Source organism: Sinocyclocheilus rhinocerous, unplaced genomic scaffold (genome assembly GCF_001515625.1).
Source record: "Sinocyclocheilus rhinocerous isolate Xijiao unplaced genomic scaffold, SAMN03320098_v1.1 scaffold1912, whole genome shotgun sequence".
Lineage (NCBI taxonomy): Eukaryota > Metazoa > Chordata > Actinopteri > Cypriniformes > Cyprinidae > Sinocyclocheilus > Sinocyclocheilus rhinocerous.
In genome coordinates, this window is record NW_015634463.1 from 327,035 (window position 1) to 342,034 (window position 15,000).

Here is a 15,000-nt window from a genome sequence, read left to right on the forward strand (position 1 = left end):
ATACATATATATATATATATATATATATGCTATATAATTATATAGCCTAATTATAACAGTATTTTAAAAAAAGGTTTTAAACAACAAAACTAGTGTTTTTACAATTTCTTTATGAAATGTGAGTAATGTTTCCCATGCAAAGCTCGCCCCCACAATGCTAGGGGGTCTTTGCCTGGGATAAATGTTGTTAATTAATTTATCTCAACTTGAGGTGTATTAAGCAGATTGGAGTATTTCAGAATATATAAACAGACTAAACCATGTTGTTTTGTGAAATCCCTTGAAGGGTAGTTCACTTGAAAGATAGATAGGGAGTTTGAACCTTTCATAGTTTGTGAAATGCACAAAATGTTGCACAGCATTATGTTTTCATGTTTTTATGTTAATAAGTTGTGGATGGAGGCCTGTATGATCTTGTGCTGCTGATTTGGGTCCTTCAAATCAGCATGTTTAATTCTGGATTCCCTGAAGCAACACTAGACTAGTAGGCTATGTAGTTTTTCGGGGAACTAGGGGACAAAAGGCTATTTCTGTGAAAGGCTACTTCTGTAAAATCCCCATTGGTTCTATTTGGAAGTAAATAAATAAGACATTCAATAAAGGAATGCAAGTAGATTTCTGTTGTAAGATTCTTTAGTGAATCTAATAAAATACACTTGTTTGTTGTGCACCGCCCTTGAGTGTAACCGCCCTTAAATTCTAAAAAACATATATATATATATATTCTTTTGATTTGTAGTCATTGGATTCATCCCTTTGTGGTCATTTCCAAAATATGAAATTCCATTAGCATTCCTTCAGGATTTTGCAATGCAAGTACAGCAGACGAGATAAAACCAAAATACAGGGACCTATTCCCCTTATGGTTGAATTGACAATTTAGTTTGAAAAAGTTTGTAAATATTGACAGATGCTTACAGCGTCACAGCTGCATCCCCTGCGCTCGACTGCAGACTGCATCTGGTGCAGTTAGGGTGCAATTGTTTTTTTGTCTCATGGACTCTGTGAAGGGAATCTGTTCAGACGGCAAAAGCATGAGGAATGACTGCACACATTTGAACAAACCTGAATTCACGTTGCGCCCAGAGAAAAACAACACCTTTAACTCAAACCCACCTGCACCTGTGATCTCTCCAACATCACCGTCATCAATCTGTCTCAACGCAGTCCAAAAAACCACCTCTGTTTCACGTCTGTAAAGTAAACATGTGGCGGCATGCAGTTTCCCAGTATGTCTACCAGAAATATAGAGATGTCTTTAATGATGCTCAAAAATTTAATCACCAATTAAACAAAAAATGATAACTGATCAGAATATGAGTTAGTGTAATTATCTGTAATTGTCTTTCTGTAAGTGAGGTCTGGTGTAATTTTTTAAATGACCCTGAACGAAATGGCATGGAGCTCTGACGTGCTAGCACTTAGCTTTTCAGTGTTAATGCATCGGTTACATCATTATGTGAACGCTTTGGCTTCATAATGGAAGTGATTACCTAGATTCTAGATTTTAAGAAACTTAATCTATTATTTTATTTTTAATGTATGGAGAGCACAATAACGACAAGATTGATGCAGTGCTGCCAGCATCTAAAAAACAAAAATGCATATTAATGCCATTAATGTCTCAGCATTTCATATTGTGACTCATCTCACAGATGTCAGTATCTTTATTGGAAACATTAATCATTTACTAGATCTGGTTCTACTGTTCAACTGACTAATCTGCTGAAATGCTTTAAAAAATTTATTGATTGGTAGTTATTTAGTTTGTTTTAAACCTACTATTTTTTATATTTTTATTAACATGTTATTAATGTAGAGTGCAAAAATAAACATTTTATAAATATGATTTAAACATTTTATTTTTAAATAAAAAAATGAATAGAGTGCGTAAAAATATTCTAAACCTTGTCTTTACCCAAATACACTTTATTTGTCAACTCAGAAATTTCAAAACTGTTTTATGGAGTTTTTGTCTACTGAAAGTTTTTTCATCAGCTAAATAATCAGTATGTTGTTAAACAACAGTACAATCCCCTGAATGCACTGTACTTCTATCCCTCACAGCCTCATTTCCATTCCTGTCAAAAATATGGTCTATAGGTCTATAGCATGAAGTGGAAAGGTTGTTGTCAGACTTGTCACAATGAACATGTAAAATGAAAAAAAAAATTCTGGATAATTCAAAATGGCAAAAATGTAATTATGTATCAAACAAAATGGCAAACCTGCAGGGGAATCACTAATTGTAAAAACGAAGAAACAATAATTTATTGGTGCATCAGCTCTTATAAGATGTCTTGTATCCATAATGATTTAAACATTTTATTTTTAAATAAAAAAATGAATAGAGTGCGTAAAAATATTCTAAACCTTGTCTTTACCCAAATACACTTTATTTGTCAACTCCAGAAATTTTTTATGGAGTTTTTGTCTACTGAAAGTTTTTTCATCAGCTAAATAATCAGTATGTTGTTAAACAACAGTACAATCCCCTGAATGCACTGTACTTCTATCCCTCACAGCCTCATTTCCATTCCTGTCAAAAATATGGTCTATAGGTCTATAGCATGAAGTGGAAAGGTTGTTGTCAGACTTGTCACAATGAACATGTAAAATGAAAAAAAAAATTCTGGATAATTCAAAATGGCAAAAATGTAATTATGTATCAAACAAAATGGCAAACCTGCAGGGGAATCACTAATTGTAAAAACGAAGAAACAATAATTTATTGGTGCATCAGCTCTTATAAGATGTCTTGTATCCATATCTACATTGAACCACATTTATCCACGCAGAGTAGCAGAGCTCCCATTTTGCACCCAAAATCTCAAAAGTCTCTAATGTGACCACACCTTTACACTGCTTATGTATAACATCCCCTCTTAAAATAAAATGTATAATGAAGACTAAAGTGTGAAATGTTCTGGTTAGAGGTGTGATCAATAGAGAGTGAAATAAACACTTTAAAATAATTTATTTCAAAAGACATCTACATTGATTGACAGATTAACATGATAGCTAAGTAAAATATTTACATGAAGCACCACTTTCCAAAACGGCACAATTGCCCATCGAAGCAGCCCACGAAACAGAAAAACAACGACAACATAACAGCCATCAGATGTGTTGACTTGGGAAATAGAAGCTTTATATGCTGGACTCAGAAATCCACTAGACATGTGCAGCTCACTGGTACATTATTGGTGCTTGTGTGCGGATTGAGGCAGATTATAGTTGGTCAGTGCCACCTCACATTAAGACAGGCAGCAGCTGGTCTCTTTGAAAACTCCTCCCTGTGGATTGAGAGGAGAAGTAGAGATCAAGTATTTAATCACTGTAGTAGCATCATTCACAGACATAATGAACATAACAAAACCTGATTGATGGTGACATGACCTAAATGAGAGACTGAAGTTTGGCTGGTTAGCAAGGGAAGGTTAGCCCTGGTGGTGATACTGTAAACAATTTAAATGTTTACATGCAACTCAGTGTTTGATTATTAAATAAATTGATTATTTTATTATTAAATAAACTTTATTTGTTTTTTGGCCAAAACGTTAGCTTCAGTGTTTTGCAATAAAATTCATTTTGGTATTATTCATATTAACAAGATGACAATTATACAAATATTAAGCCAAGTGTTTATTAAAATTCACATTTTAAAGAGACCATTTCAGCAAAATAGTAAAAGTACACATTCTTGCTTCTGGAATCTGCTTTTCTCTAATCTGAAATTATAAGACATGCAAACACAGGCCAGTTCAATAGCACACCCCCGCAAAATTATTTTAATTGATAGGCAAACACATTTTTTTCTCTTAGCGGTTCTTGTTTAATTAACAGTCTCTCTGTAAATACTGCAATGTTACTGCATTCCCAGAAGCACACCCAGATGTTACCGCTCACCCACGATGTGTCAGATGTTGATACTTAATGTTGATAGTCAATACAGACCATTTAATAGAGCCGGCACCCAAAAGATTACACATAAACAGAGATGCCACTAGGGCTATGTACCTAGATGAGGTCCTGTTAGCATAGTATGCTACTGACTGCTAAGGTTTCTGGCTACCTGTTGTCTCTGCTGCTGTCGCCTGTATTCTTCTTCACTAGCAGCGAGAGCCTGAGCTAAGGCCAGATCCTCCTGCTCCTGAGGGCTGAAATGCACAAAGTTAGATACTAGCATTGATTTCAGATTTCAATATTACAGTAAAACATCGTTTTTTTTTTAAACGGAACACTTTCAATATTAAATGTAATGTTCAAAAATAATTTTAAAATCTGATGGTTTATTATTCGGGCAGAAGAGGTCAGAAATACCTTAGAGTAGGTTGGCTTGCCCGAGCTGATTCAGCCAGTGACATTTCTAATGCTCTCTGGAGGGCCTGTTCCTCCGTCTGTGAAATAAAACACAATTCATGGTTTAAAAACAGTCAAACTCGGAGTAAAGTTTGACATTGTATTTAAAATCTAAAAAATAAACAATGTACCAGCCCGACTTGAAATGACACTGATGGGGGAATTACATTCTGTGCTGTTGGAGACACCATCGGAGAAGACGCAGCATTTATCCTTTGTGCGCTGTGGGGCAACAGAGAGTAACAAGTACCTGAGAAAACACTCAAATGTCTTATATACACTACCATTCAAAAGTCTGGGACCAATAAGATTTTTTTTTTTTAAGAAATGAATGTTTTTATTAAGACATGATGCATTAAATCGATCAGAAGTGACAGTAAAGACATTTACAATGTTACAAAAGATTTCTGTTTAAAAGAAATGCTTTTCGTTTGAACTTTCTGTTCAAAGAATCCTGGAAAAAACATTTCAACAAGAATATTTAGCTGCACTACTGTTTTCAACATTAATAATAATAAATGTCTCTTGAGCAGAAAATGTGCATATTAGAATGATTTATGAAGGATCATGTAATGTTTGCCATTGCATGAATAAATTGTTTTCTATTTGAACATTTTAAAACAATTATTTTAAATTGTAATAACATTAGAATCAGAATCAGAAATAATGGTGTAATAATCATTACACAATATTACTGTTTTTACTGTATTTTATCAAATGCATAAAGCCTTGGTGAGAAGAGACTTCTTTCAAACCCCCCCCCCCAAAATGTGCTTACCTACTGTTCTGAGGTCTGTTTCCAGTTACTCCACTGGACATGGTCCTAGAGTTCCCTCTAGTGGATGACGCCGCAGCGTTACTGGAAGAGGAGGCTTGAGCTCTCACTAAAGCAGCATGCCTGCAAAACAAGCCCCACCATTATTAGTGGACTAGTCTTCCAGAGAGCTTAACTTAGCAGTATGAAAACAAAACTACCGTACTAACCCTGATTTGGAGACTGGCTTGCCGTCAGTCTTACAGTCATGGTCGAGTGGATGTCTATGTTTGAGACAGTAGTTCAAGTGGCACTGGTCACATGTCACCCGGATCATTTCCTTCTGCTTACAGCCGCCTTTGGAGCATTTATTTGTAAAGATCTGTGGGGTGAGTAAAAACCAAGTCGGTATTCATTTCACAGAGACATCATTTTCTCTCCTTCCTTTTTGTGGCCAGCCTACCTTTCGTTTCCTCTGAGCAGGGTCAGATTTGCAGTCTCTGTCTATGTGTTCCCCAACTTTGATGTCGGGCATTTCCCCTCTTCTAATGGGAATGGGGGTGTCGCACAACGGACATACAGGAACCTGGATATCCTGCACAAGGAAGCAAACATGTATAAGCCACAACCTGTGTGTTTTAAACATTGGTTAAAATATACAACGAGGCAAGATTATTCTTTATTAGAGACAATTATGCCCACCTTCTTATATGATGAAGTGCACTTGTGATTTGCATAAGTTATGTGGTCTTTGCAGAAAATTTCTTCACAGGCATCACATTTCATTGGAAGAAAATCTGTAGTGTACACACAGGACGGTGGAAGTTTTATTTATCAACTAATGCTGAATCACTACGAGCACAGCAACATTATAAAACCAGCTTAGTGACCTATATGGGTTTCTCAGTGGCTGATGGCTGTTGTAAATAATTTATCCACTAAAATGTATACACAAATATACACTAAATGTTGAAATCACAGAACAGAAATAAGAGTATAATTATCAGACAGTGTTTTTAATCTCAAATTGGCCAAATATTGCAAAATTAATCGACCTGGCTGACACATTAGTTCCATGACTAGATTGTGGTTACATGTAAAAAAAACAGGAAAACCTGTTTCAGAAAACAGGAAATGCCACACCTAATGAGATTTAACGCATTTGCCATTCAACATGTGATCAGGTGGAGTTAGTGCGCATACACAAACATTAATAATTCACAGGCTGTACAGGGATTTACAATAAGGATGACTAATGGTGGAAAAAGCGAGAACAACTTGTCATAGGCTTAGAAGTATTAATTTAAATAGGCTGGAAATGGTCAACAAATCCCTAAATTTTCAGCATCATGTCTATCGTAAGTTTTTGTTACACACTCTCCAGTACTTGATTCTGATTGGTCAATCACAGCACTTCTGAAAATGGCAGATGCCCAGAGCAACACTGTATAACTGACCGCTCATCCAGAAAAACTCAACATTCATATTCCTTTATTTATTTATTTAGGCTATTTGATTGGCAGCTGTGTAATAAGCAGGATAGTGCTGTATTATTGTTTATTTTGCTAAAATGACAAGCAGTTCACCATACATTATTTTATTTTATTTTTTCCCCCATAACTGTCATGGAGTTACATTATGGCTATAATTTCAACTATTATTGCAAATGTAAAAGCTAGCTAATATACAATTTTTTTGTAAAATGAATTTTTTGAAAAAGAAACATTGAATGACATATTTTGTTCTGGCATATACACATTACCATTCGAAAGTTGATTGTTAAGACTTTTTTTAAACGCTTTTGAAAGAAAAACATTAAAACATCTTATGCTCACCAAAGCTGCATTCATTTGATCTAAAATACAGTGAAAAATGAAACATTGTGAAGTTTTAATACAATTTAAAATAACTTTTCAATTTGAATATACTTTAAAATATAATTTATTCCTGCAATATCAAAGCTGAATTTTCTGCATCATTACTCAAGTCTTCAGTGTCACATGATCCTTCAGAAATCATTCTAATATGCCGATTTCAATGTTGAAAACAGTTTCTCTGCTTAATATTTTTGTGGAAACCATGATACATTTTTTTTTCAGGATTCTTTGAATGTTCAAAAGAACAGCAATCAGAATAGAAATCTTTTGTAACATTATAAAAGTCTTTACTGTCACTAGTGATCAATTTTATTTATCCTACCTGAATAAAAGTATTAATCAATTACTAAAATAAATCTGACCCCAAACTTTTGAACAGTAGTGTACTTTGTTAAAAACATTGTGTACATTGTTGTGTATCTTTTTAGAGTCCAGTGAAAATGTTGACAAGCAAAGTAAAAATCTGACAATCTGACAAATCCGACCAAGCCAATAGAAAAACAACTTTATTGAGCCCTGCTCTATGTGACATTGCTTAATCAGACATTACATGCATACCGAGACGTTTGCAGCTCTTCTCCGAGCAGTGCTCCCCGAGATCTGGAAACTCCATGGCACAGCGGTGACAAGCACCCAGCTGCTGGACTGCAAACAGGAAATCAAAGCCTGTTGTCACATATCAATCAAACAAGCTGCCAATCCAAACATCATGAATCCACACAATGGGTAAAACATGCTTTAAATGCGGAAGGCCTGGCAAGAGTTAAGATGATCCTGTTTACTATATTAAGCTGAGGCTATTACGTTACGTAACTGTCGTGGCTTCACTATGAGCACCGACCAACTAAAGCTGAATCATACAGAATAATATGCGAACATCTCAATAGATGGTTGTTATGAACGCTAATGTAAGGGGGAGGCGCAGCGAACGATAAACGAACCCTTGATTGTCATTAAAATGTGATACAATAAACATGACCATAAGAAAACATAATTTAATAAAAGACCGAGCCGGGTGAGGTTAAATCAAACGCCTGTTATCGAGTCTAAATAAGGCGATTTAATAAGCATAGAGAAACCAGGAATGACTGGTTGTCGTCTGTTTTGCGTTAAAAACGAACATGTTAACCGAGGTATATTAATTGACAAAACAGTAAATGTGTATCTTACCGAAATTGTGCGCAAATCCTCTTTGGATTACGTTAGTTAAAGCTTTTAGCTTCGAGCCAAGCGCAGCCGCGGTGTTTGGGGTTTTGTAGTTAGTCGTCTGCTGTTTTTTGAGATGTCATTGCTGGAGGTGTGAATCTGCTACAGGAGATTGTATTTTCAAAATAAAAGTACTTGAGGTTTATAAATTGTATTCCGCCGTTTATTGCAGGGTGTCCCACAGCAGCAAGCATCACATAAATTGTATGTATTTTATTTCTGCTGCGCTTTCCCCCCAAAACGCCAAGCAACACGCTGAAACGATCGTCAATTGACAAGTTCATTACGTGCCATTTGTCTCAGACAGCCCTTTATTGATGTTGCCATTCGAGGAGAAAATATGGAACAGAATTCATGACACGCTGCAGTGCAGTCATTAAGTGTTCAAATTAACTGTATCCTAGTCTTAAATTTAACATATGTTTTCCCTCATTCAAATGAATATGACTTCTAAACGAAAAATATTTATTATTGATTTGTTTTTGTTATTAGGAAAATGTTATATTCATCAAACTAAATGAAGTAACTCAAAACCCAATTTTGCTCATTTTCAAACAGCCTTTAAATTTTATTTATTTAGAATCTGTAAAGTTTTTTTTAAAAAATCGAAAAGTCCAAAGAACTGTGAATTCTGTAAGTTCAATAAAAAAGACAATGTGAAATGCAATACATTCACCACGTTGCTTTTCTTTAGCGACCCGTGGTTGCCTAACTGTGCTATCCTGATTTTCAGTAGATGGGGATTTGTTTCTCTTCCATACTAAGGGACATAAAAAGAATCCACAATTATAAATACCGAATATTGTAAATCCAATAAACCTAAAGTACACTAAACATTCATATATCATTATAGACCTGTTCTGAGTGCTTACTGTATGAGCCCAACCAAAGGAACACAATTCTTATCTTTTAAAAATATATACACAAAAAAATAGTACATAAGGATTGTTTCATTTTTGGCTCAAATAACTAATCTGCGCTATTATACCAAGGGAAAAGAAAAACACATATTAGCACTGACTGTTTTACAAGTTAAAAGCATCTTTGCAAAATTGTGCTTCCGGTACTGCTGTTTTAAGCGTTCCTTATCGTTTCTGGCTTCAGACAGCTTTGTCACGCCCTGACTAGTTACGTTCTTGCTGACGCAATCACGTTATTGCTGGAGATTTCCAGAAAATACCACCAGAGGCCATGATTCATCTTTTTTTTTTTTTTTTGTTAGAAAACAACAAAAAAAACAAATCACTACCATAGAGATCTCAAATATTTGAATGCGACATATGAAATTGCGCTTTGCGTAAATACCCAGCAAGCAATAGCCGTCATTTCAACGTCTCGGTTAAGTATAGACCCGATATAGTCCGGCTATGTGTAACCCACATCTAGCCCAAATAACCTTGAATTTGGTTTCGTGTCGTTTTTTGGCAAAATAACTTGCGAAATATATGATATTCCATAATGTAAGCAAAGTAACAGCGTTTACAAGGTGTTTGGTTTCATTTCTTTAACATGTTCAATACGTAGCCTGTGCGTAGCCACGATTTCGCTCGTAGTCTGAGCAGCTATCTGTAGCCCACTTATAGTCAAACCTGATTCACTGTAGTTTTTGGCCATAAGTGTGATAACATGCTCTTGATTTGTATTAGATTTTTTTTTCTTTTAAATATCTTAAGTTATTTAAAATATTTAATTTTTTAATTTTTATATTTTTATTATCTTAAGTTGTTAAAAAACTCCAGATTTTTTTATCATAATATTTATATTTAAGTGTATTGAATTTATAACATTTTATTTTATCATGAATTCTTTTGTATTTTTATCATTCTGTATTGTCTTAAGTCGTCCAAGTTGTTAAAAATGTTATTTTTCTTAATAAAAGCTGTATGTATGGATTGCCATTTTGTTGTCTATTAGACGTATATATGTAGTCGTTTAATAGCCGTCTAATTGATGACTAGTCTATTCTTGGGCTATGATTAGACGTCTATTAGATTTTCACTGACAGCCCAAATTTAGCCTTGTTTTAGCCTAGACGTCTAGGCTATATTTAGACGTCTAATAGACGTCTTTTAAACGCAAAATTGCTTGCTGGGTAACTACAGTACGTTCTTGAGAATGTTTTCTTAAGAAGATTTTAATATTAAAAAAATGACAACTAAAAATATACAGGAATTAATACAAAATAATATACATGAGAAATTATCATGTTTAAATGTAAGTTATGTAATTCTTTTAATATGTATGTTTATATAACTATACATATAGCTTAATTGTTTTGTATAACAATTTTTAGATTGTACAGCACTTTGGTCAGCAGCTGCTGCTTTAAATGTGCTCTAGTATTAAGTGTAATTCAGATAACTCATGTTTTAATAATTAATGTACTGTTAACATCAAGGAATAGCAAAACATGGTTCAGATATATATCCTAATCTGTTCACAAATATATTGTGAAGTAAATACAATAAATAATAAATTATCAGTTGGTGGCTAATCTTGCAGATGTAGATTATTGTCTCCAGTCCCCAGTGTTGGAAAGCTAAATGTCACAATGACAGTGCTGAAAATGACTCTGGAACATTGTGGTTGTATGTGTCATCTCGTATGACCAATAAGGGCTGTGTTTTCTCTTTTTGACTCTTGCCAGATAATACATCACACCAGCTATCAGAGGAGGACTGGGATCACCTGTCAGCATTTTGACAACATGGAGAAGAGGTGTTAGAAAAAGGGACTCTGATTGCTGCAGATCTGTTTGTTCTAATGCTTCCTGTAACAAAAGAGAAGGTACAGGCAAATTACCATCAGAAAAGTCAATAAGGTCAAGGGTAAAAGAGACTTTAGCATTACTAGCTATGACAGGATTCGGTCTTGAGAACAGCTTTGACAATAGCAGTCATTAAGGAAATCAATGAGTTCCGCGTACTTTAATGAAACATCTCAAACTGGAATTGGAAAATATTTTGTGCAGTTTATTGCGCTTTGCCTGTATAATTTCACCACAAGGTGGCAGTAATGTTTTCTTTTTCTATTTGAGTGAGCCTCGCTAAATTGAATTCAAATGTAAGACTTCTAATAATTATTTTTCATTATGGTTTCAATGTTACTATCAATTTATGCTATGGAATCGCAGGCAGTAAATTGTCAGTATTAGAGTTTGTGTTGTTTTAAATGAATTACGTCTCTATACATGAACACAGATCATTCAATTAAATAAGGGCATTATGTTTTATGATCTGTCATGCAAGATTTGGCATTTTGTTCTATGTCTGCATCTATAACCCTGAGAGAATCAATACAAAGTTTTACCACATTTGCTTGGTATGATTTACTAAAAGGCTTGAATGCCTTTTGATAACTTATCTCAAGAACACTTTAAAGTTACAAAACAGCACCAACTGAGAAAGTCTAGTCAGGATTTAAAAAAAGATGATTTTACTTTAGATCTCCTGATTTAAATCTTGTGATTTTACTTTTAATCTAACAGCCATATTTATGTTTTGTATGTTGCTTTACACTCTTAAAAATTAAGGTTCTTTTTTGACATCGATGGTTCCATGGAATGTTCATTGCACCTTTCCAATGGACAACAGGATTTTTTTTATAATGGAAAAGGGTTCTTTTTTTCTTTTTTTTAAGAACTGTTCACTGAAAGATTCCTTCGGGAAACAACAATGGTTCTTCTATGGCTATGCCCAAACCAGGGCCCAGGGCCAAAAATAAGTGAATTTATTTAACAAATAATTAAAAATAAAAAACCTGCTATTTACATTTTAATAAAAAATTTTTTATAATTTTTTTTTTGGCCCTTCATATTAAAAAGTTTGAGCACATCTGTTCTATGGCATCAGGGAAAATATCCTCTTTTGGAACATTTATTTCCAAAAGTGTTGTCTCATATGGAAGATGGGTAATAACTAAGTTACACAGTGACACAGAGCTGTGTAGATTACTTACACATTGTAGTCCATTACTGATTCCAAATTACATGACAGAACAGAATTACATGACTATGTACTATATGTAATTATAGCCACCTAACTAGTGACTGATCTTTATGTGATGTCAACAAAACTGGAAGACTTTCTAAATGTATATAAGTGGTAGGCTATTTCAGAAAGGAACATTTAAATGATAAAAAAAGAGTAATTAGGGGGAATCAATAAATTATGAATAATTTATTGCTATTGTGTGAATAATATGTCATCACATAATCAATAAAAATGCAACTGTAGTCTGATTAGGAGTATTTTAAAATGTAATTTAATCTCATTATAAGTACTTAATTTTTGAAATCCAGATTACATGTAATCAGTTACTACCCAGCCCTGCACACCATGTTATTGTTATTCATGTTCACCCAAAATCATAAATTCTCTCATCATTTACTCACCCTGATCCAAACCTGTATGTCCTTAATTTTTCTGTTGAACATAGAAGATAATTTAAAGAACGTCTCACTGTTTTTTTTTTTTTTTTGCTTTCATGTAGTGAAAGTCCAATATTCTTCAAAACATGAGGGTGACTAAATAACAGAACTTTCATTTTAAGGTGAACTATCCCACTAAAAGCATCTATACATGAAATGAGCGTGAATAATGAATGTAGTCAGGAAGATTAACAGCTAATGCTCAGGCTGTGAAAACACATGGATTCTGAAACCCACAATAATCTCTAACAGGTTAATTAGTGTATTGATCACTCAAGCAGTGATCCAATTTAAAGATCTGAAATTCCTATATTTGCAAAATAGGTTTACACAACACGCATAAACACCCTCGCGCAAACGCATTTAAATCATTCGAAACAAAGACCACCCAGTCGTCGCCTCTTATTATGCAACAGTGCTCAGTCATGCTCCTGGAGGCCCGTGTAAAAGATCACTTTTGAGCTCATCTCAGATTCTTCCCTGGTACAAGAGCACCTGGCTCATAAGCTGCTAATTTTGCTGCCAGATGGCACCTCTCAGAGAACACCTGCTTCATCATCGGGATTCCTTTACGTTGCCGAAACTCTGTCTGCTTGAATAGTAAAATGATTGTAATAATTTCATATCTGCTTATTATCCCGTCTTTGCGAGAGCAAACGTTTATGCCTACAAATGTGCGATGGCTCTCTGCCAAAATGTCTCCCTAGGTCACCCTCCGTTTCTCTGTGCGGTGACAGTGTCTGTCAAATAGCATCATAAACGCTTTTGTTTAGGGGCCGCTCATCACCATTTCTCACTCACCCTGTCAGCGGTGTCACAAATTTCCCAGGTGTCCAGTACTTGCAAAGCATTTCACTTTTTTTTTTTTTATAGGTGTGTTTGACATACCATGCCTCATACGCACATTCACACCTTCTAAACTGTGGGGGTTTCCTGCTGAAATGTGACTACACTTTTAAGCACTCAGCACTGAAAATCCTCACAGGTGTGAGACTCAGACGGACACAATGCAAACATTATATATGAATATTCTTATAGTTACATTATAATGAATTCACACAGCCATAACAAAGTGACTTACTTAGGATAAAAACATACCACTGAAGTTTATTTTTAAATTTTGTTTGCTCTGAAGTGCATTTAGTGACCCAGCGATGACCAACTCCTCGAATAAGTCTTTCGTTGTTTTGTCCTTACATTCAGTTGAGCGCATCCAGAAATATAAGCTAGGCAGTGACTCTAAATTGGATGGTAATTACTGCCACGACAAATTGAAGGGAAGCAATCCAACGTATTTTCTATTATGAGATAGTATTATTCTTGGTTAATAATCTCTTTATGCATGATTGAATTTTGATAGGCTGTCTGAATGATAATTGCGCGTAATAAACCATTGCATCTGAAGGCTTGTTAAGCTTTTGTGATTGGACATATCAGTAATTCTTATTAAGAATTGCAAAGCAGGTTTGGATGTGTAAATATTACCGTTTGTCTAAATGTCGGGAAAAAGTACAACAAATTTTCAGCACTTACTTTTTAAAAAAGAAAGGTCTGATTTGCCTACAGTTTATGTTCAGATGTTATACACTCTTGAAAATAAAGGCTGCAGGTAGAACCAAAAGGGTTTTACAGCCTGATGTCACAAGAGAATGGATTCTTTAAAGCTTCTTTGTTATTTTAAGAAAATGCTTTTAAGAGAGAATTCAAGATTTTACCAAATTATATATATACAGTATATATAAGATACAAAAGACAAAACAAGAAGAGGATTTTTAATAAACCTTTATGGAACCTTTAGTTTTAAGAATGATTATAAGATTGAAAACATTATTATGAATATATGATCAAAGACATATCCTTCAAATCCTCAGCTTTACATTTTTATCTGTAACCCTATATAGATGCGAACTTTGTGTGAGCTGAAAAGTCTTTTTTTTCTCTTATACAACATGATTGTGGTGTGGGTAATACATAATAATAATAATAATAATAATAAATTAAATACTATATTTTATTTATTAAATCATATTTTGATGTATTATTATTTTATAATATATTTTTTTTACAATAAATTTAATTAAATTTATACAAATATCTAAATGCAAAAATACTTTTGCTGGGTCTCAGAAGATTTAAAACATTTTAACATAGTACGTATTAATTTTTTTTGGTCATGTTTCCATGGCTGAGGGGGAGGCTGCAAACATGCTCCAAGTCCGCTGCTTTGACCAAAGTGACAGTGCGACTTGTTAACTCCGAGGATCGCCTTTCAGCCTTTTGTTTAAGCAGATTTCCTCAACGAGTTAATGGACCAGAAAGAGGAGGCGGCTCGGGGCTAGAGTAAAGTAAGAGGGAGGGTGAATGTAAAAGAG

The 15,000-nt window shown here is 34.4% G+C and overlaps 2 protein-coding genes across 6 annotated transcripts in view; one reads left to right on the forward strand and one right to left on the reverse strand.

Moving 5' to 3' along the window:
- Window positions 1-2,711: 2,711 nt before the first annotated feature.
- Window positions 2,712-8,420, reverse strand: LOC107745591 (AN1-type zinc finger protein 2A-like). Of its 5 annotated transcripts, none has more exons than XM_016559489.1 (10): window positions 8,164-8,420; window positions 7,552-7,638; window positions 5,819-5,913; window positions 5,580-5,711; window positions 5,347-5,498; window positions 5,145-5,260; window positions 4,494-4,612; window positions 4,324-4,400; window positions 4,021-4,160; window positions 2,712-3,296 (listed from the first exon to the last, which is right to left on the reverse strand). In XM_016559489.1, the coding sequence occupies exons 2-9, from the start codon at window positions 7,604-7,606 to the stop codon at window positions 4,049-4,051; spliced, it is 858 nt and encodes a 285-aa protein (XP_016414975.1). In that variant the 5' UTR covers window positions 7,607-7,638; window positions 8,164-8,420; the 3' UTR covers window positions 2,712-3,296; window positions 4,021-4,048. The 5 variants fall into 5 exon arrangements, with proteins under 5 accessions (XP_016414975.1, XP_016414974.1, XP_016414977.1 ...); XM_016559488.1 differs by having other exon boundaries at window positions 4,076-4,160; window positions 8,164-8,410; XM_016559491.1 differs by having other exon boundaries at window positions 4,076-4,160; window positions 4,494-4,575; window positions 5,141-5,260; window positions 8,164-8,407.
- Window positions 8,421-10,852: 2,432 nt separating this feature from the next.
- Window positions 10,853-15,000, forward strand: part of LOC107745590 (homeobox protein unc-4 homolog) — a 12,498-nt gene continuing 8,350 nt past the window's right edge. Inside the window, exon 1 of the mRNA XM_016559487.1 lies at window positions 10,853-10,986. The gene's annotated coding sequence lies outside the window, so the exon portion shown is untranslated. The remainder of the gene's footprint in view (window positions 10,987-15,000) is intronic.

Excerpts from the sequence above, each read along its gene's own strand:
- LOC107745591 (XM_016559488.1), bottom strand. The coding sequence starts at position 7,606 with ATGGAGTTTCCAGATCTCGGGGAGCACTGCTCGGAGAAGAGCTGCAAA. Across the intron at positions 4,401-4,493 it reads TGTCATTTCAAGTCGGGCTG|ACGGAGGAACAGGCCCTCCA; the intron begins GTACATTGTTTA and ends TTTATTTCACAG. Across the intron at positions 3,297-4,075 it reads GACAGCAGCAGAGACAACAG|GGAGGAGTTTTCAAAGAGAC; the intron begins GTAGCCAGAAAC and ends CTCAATCCACAG.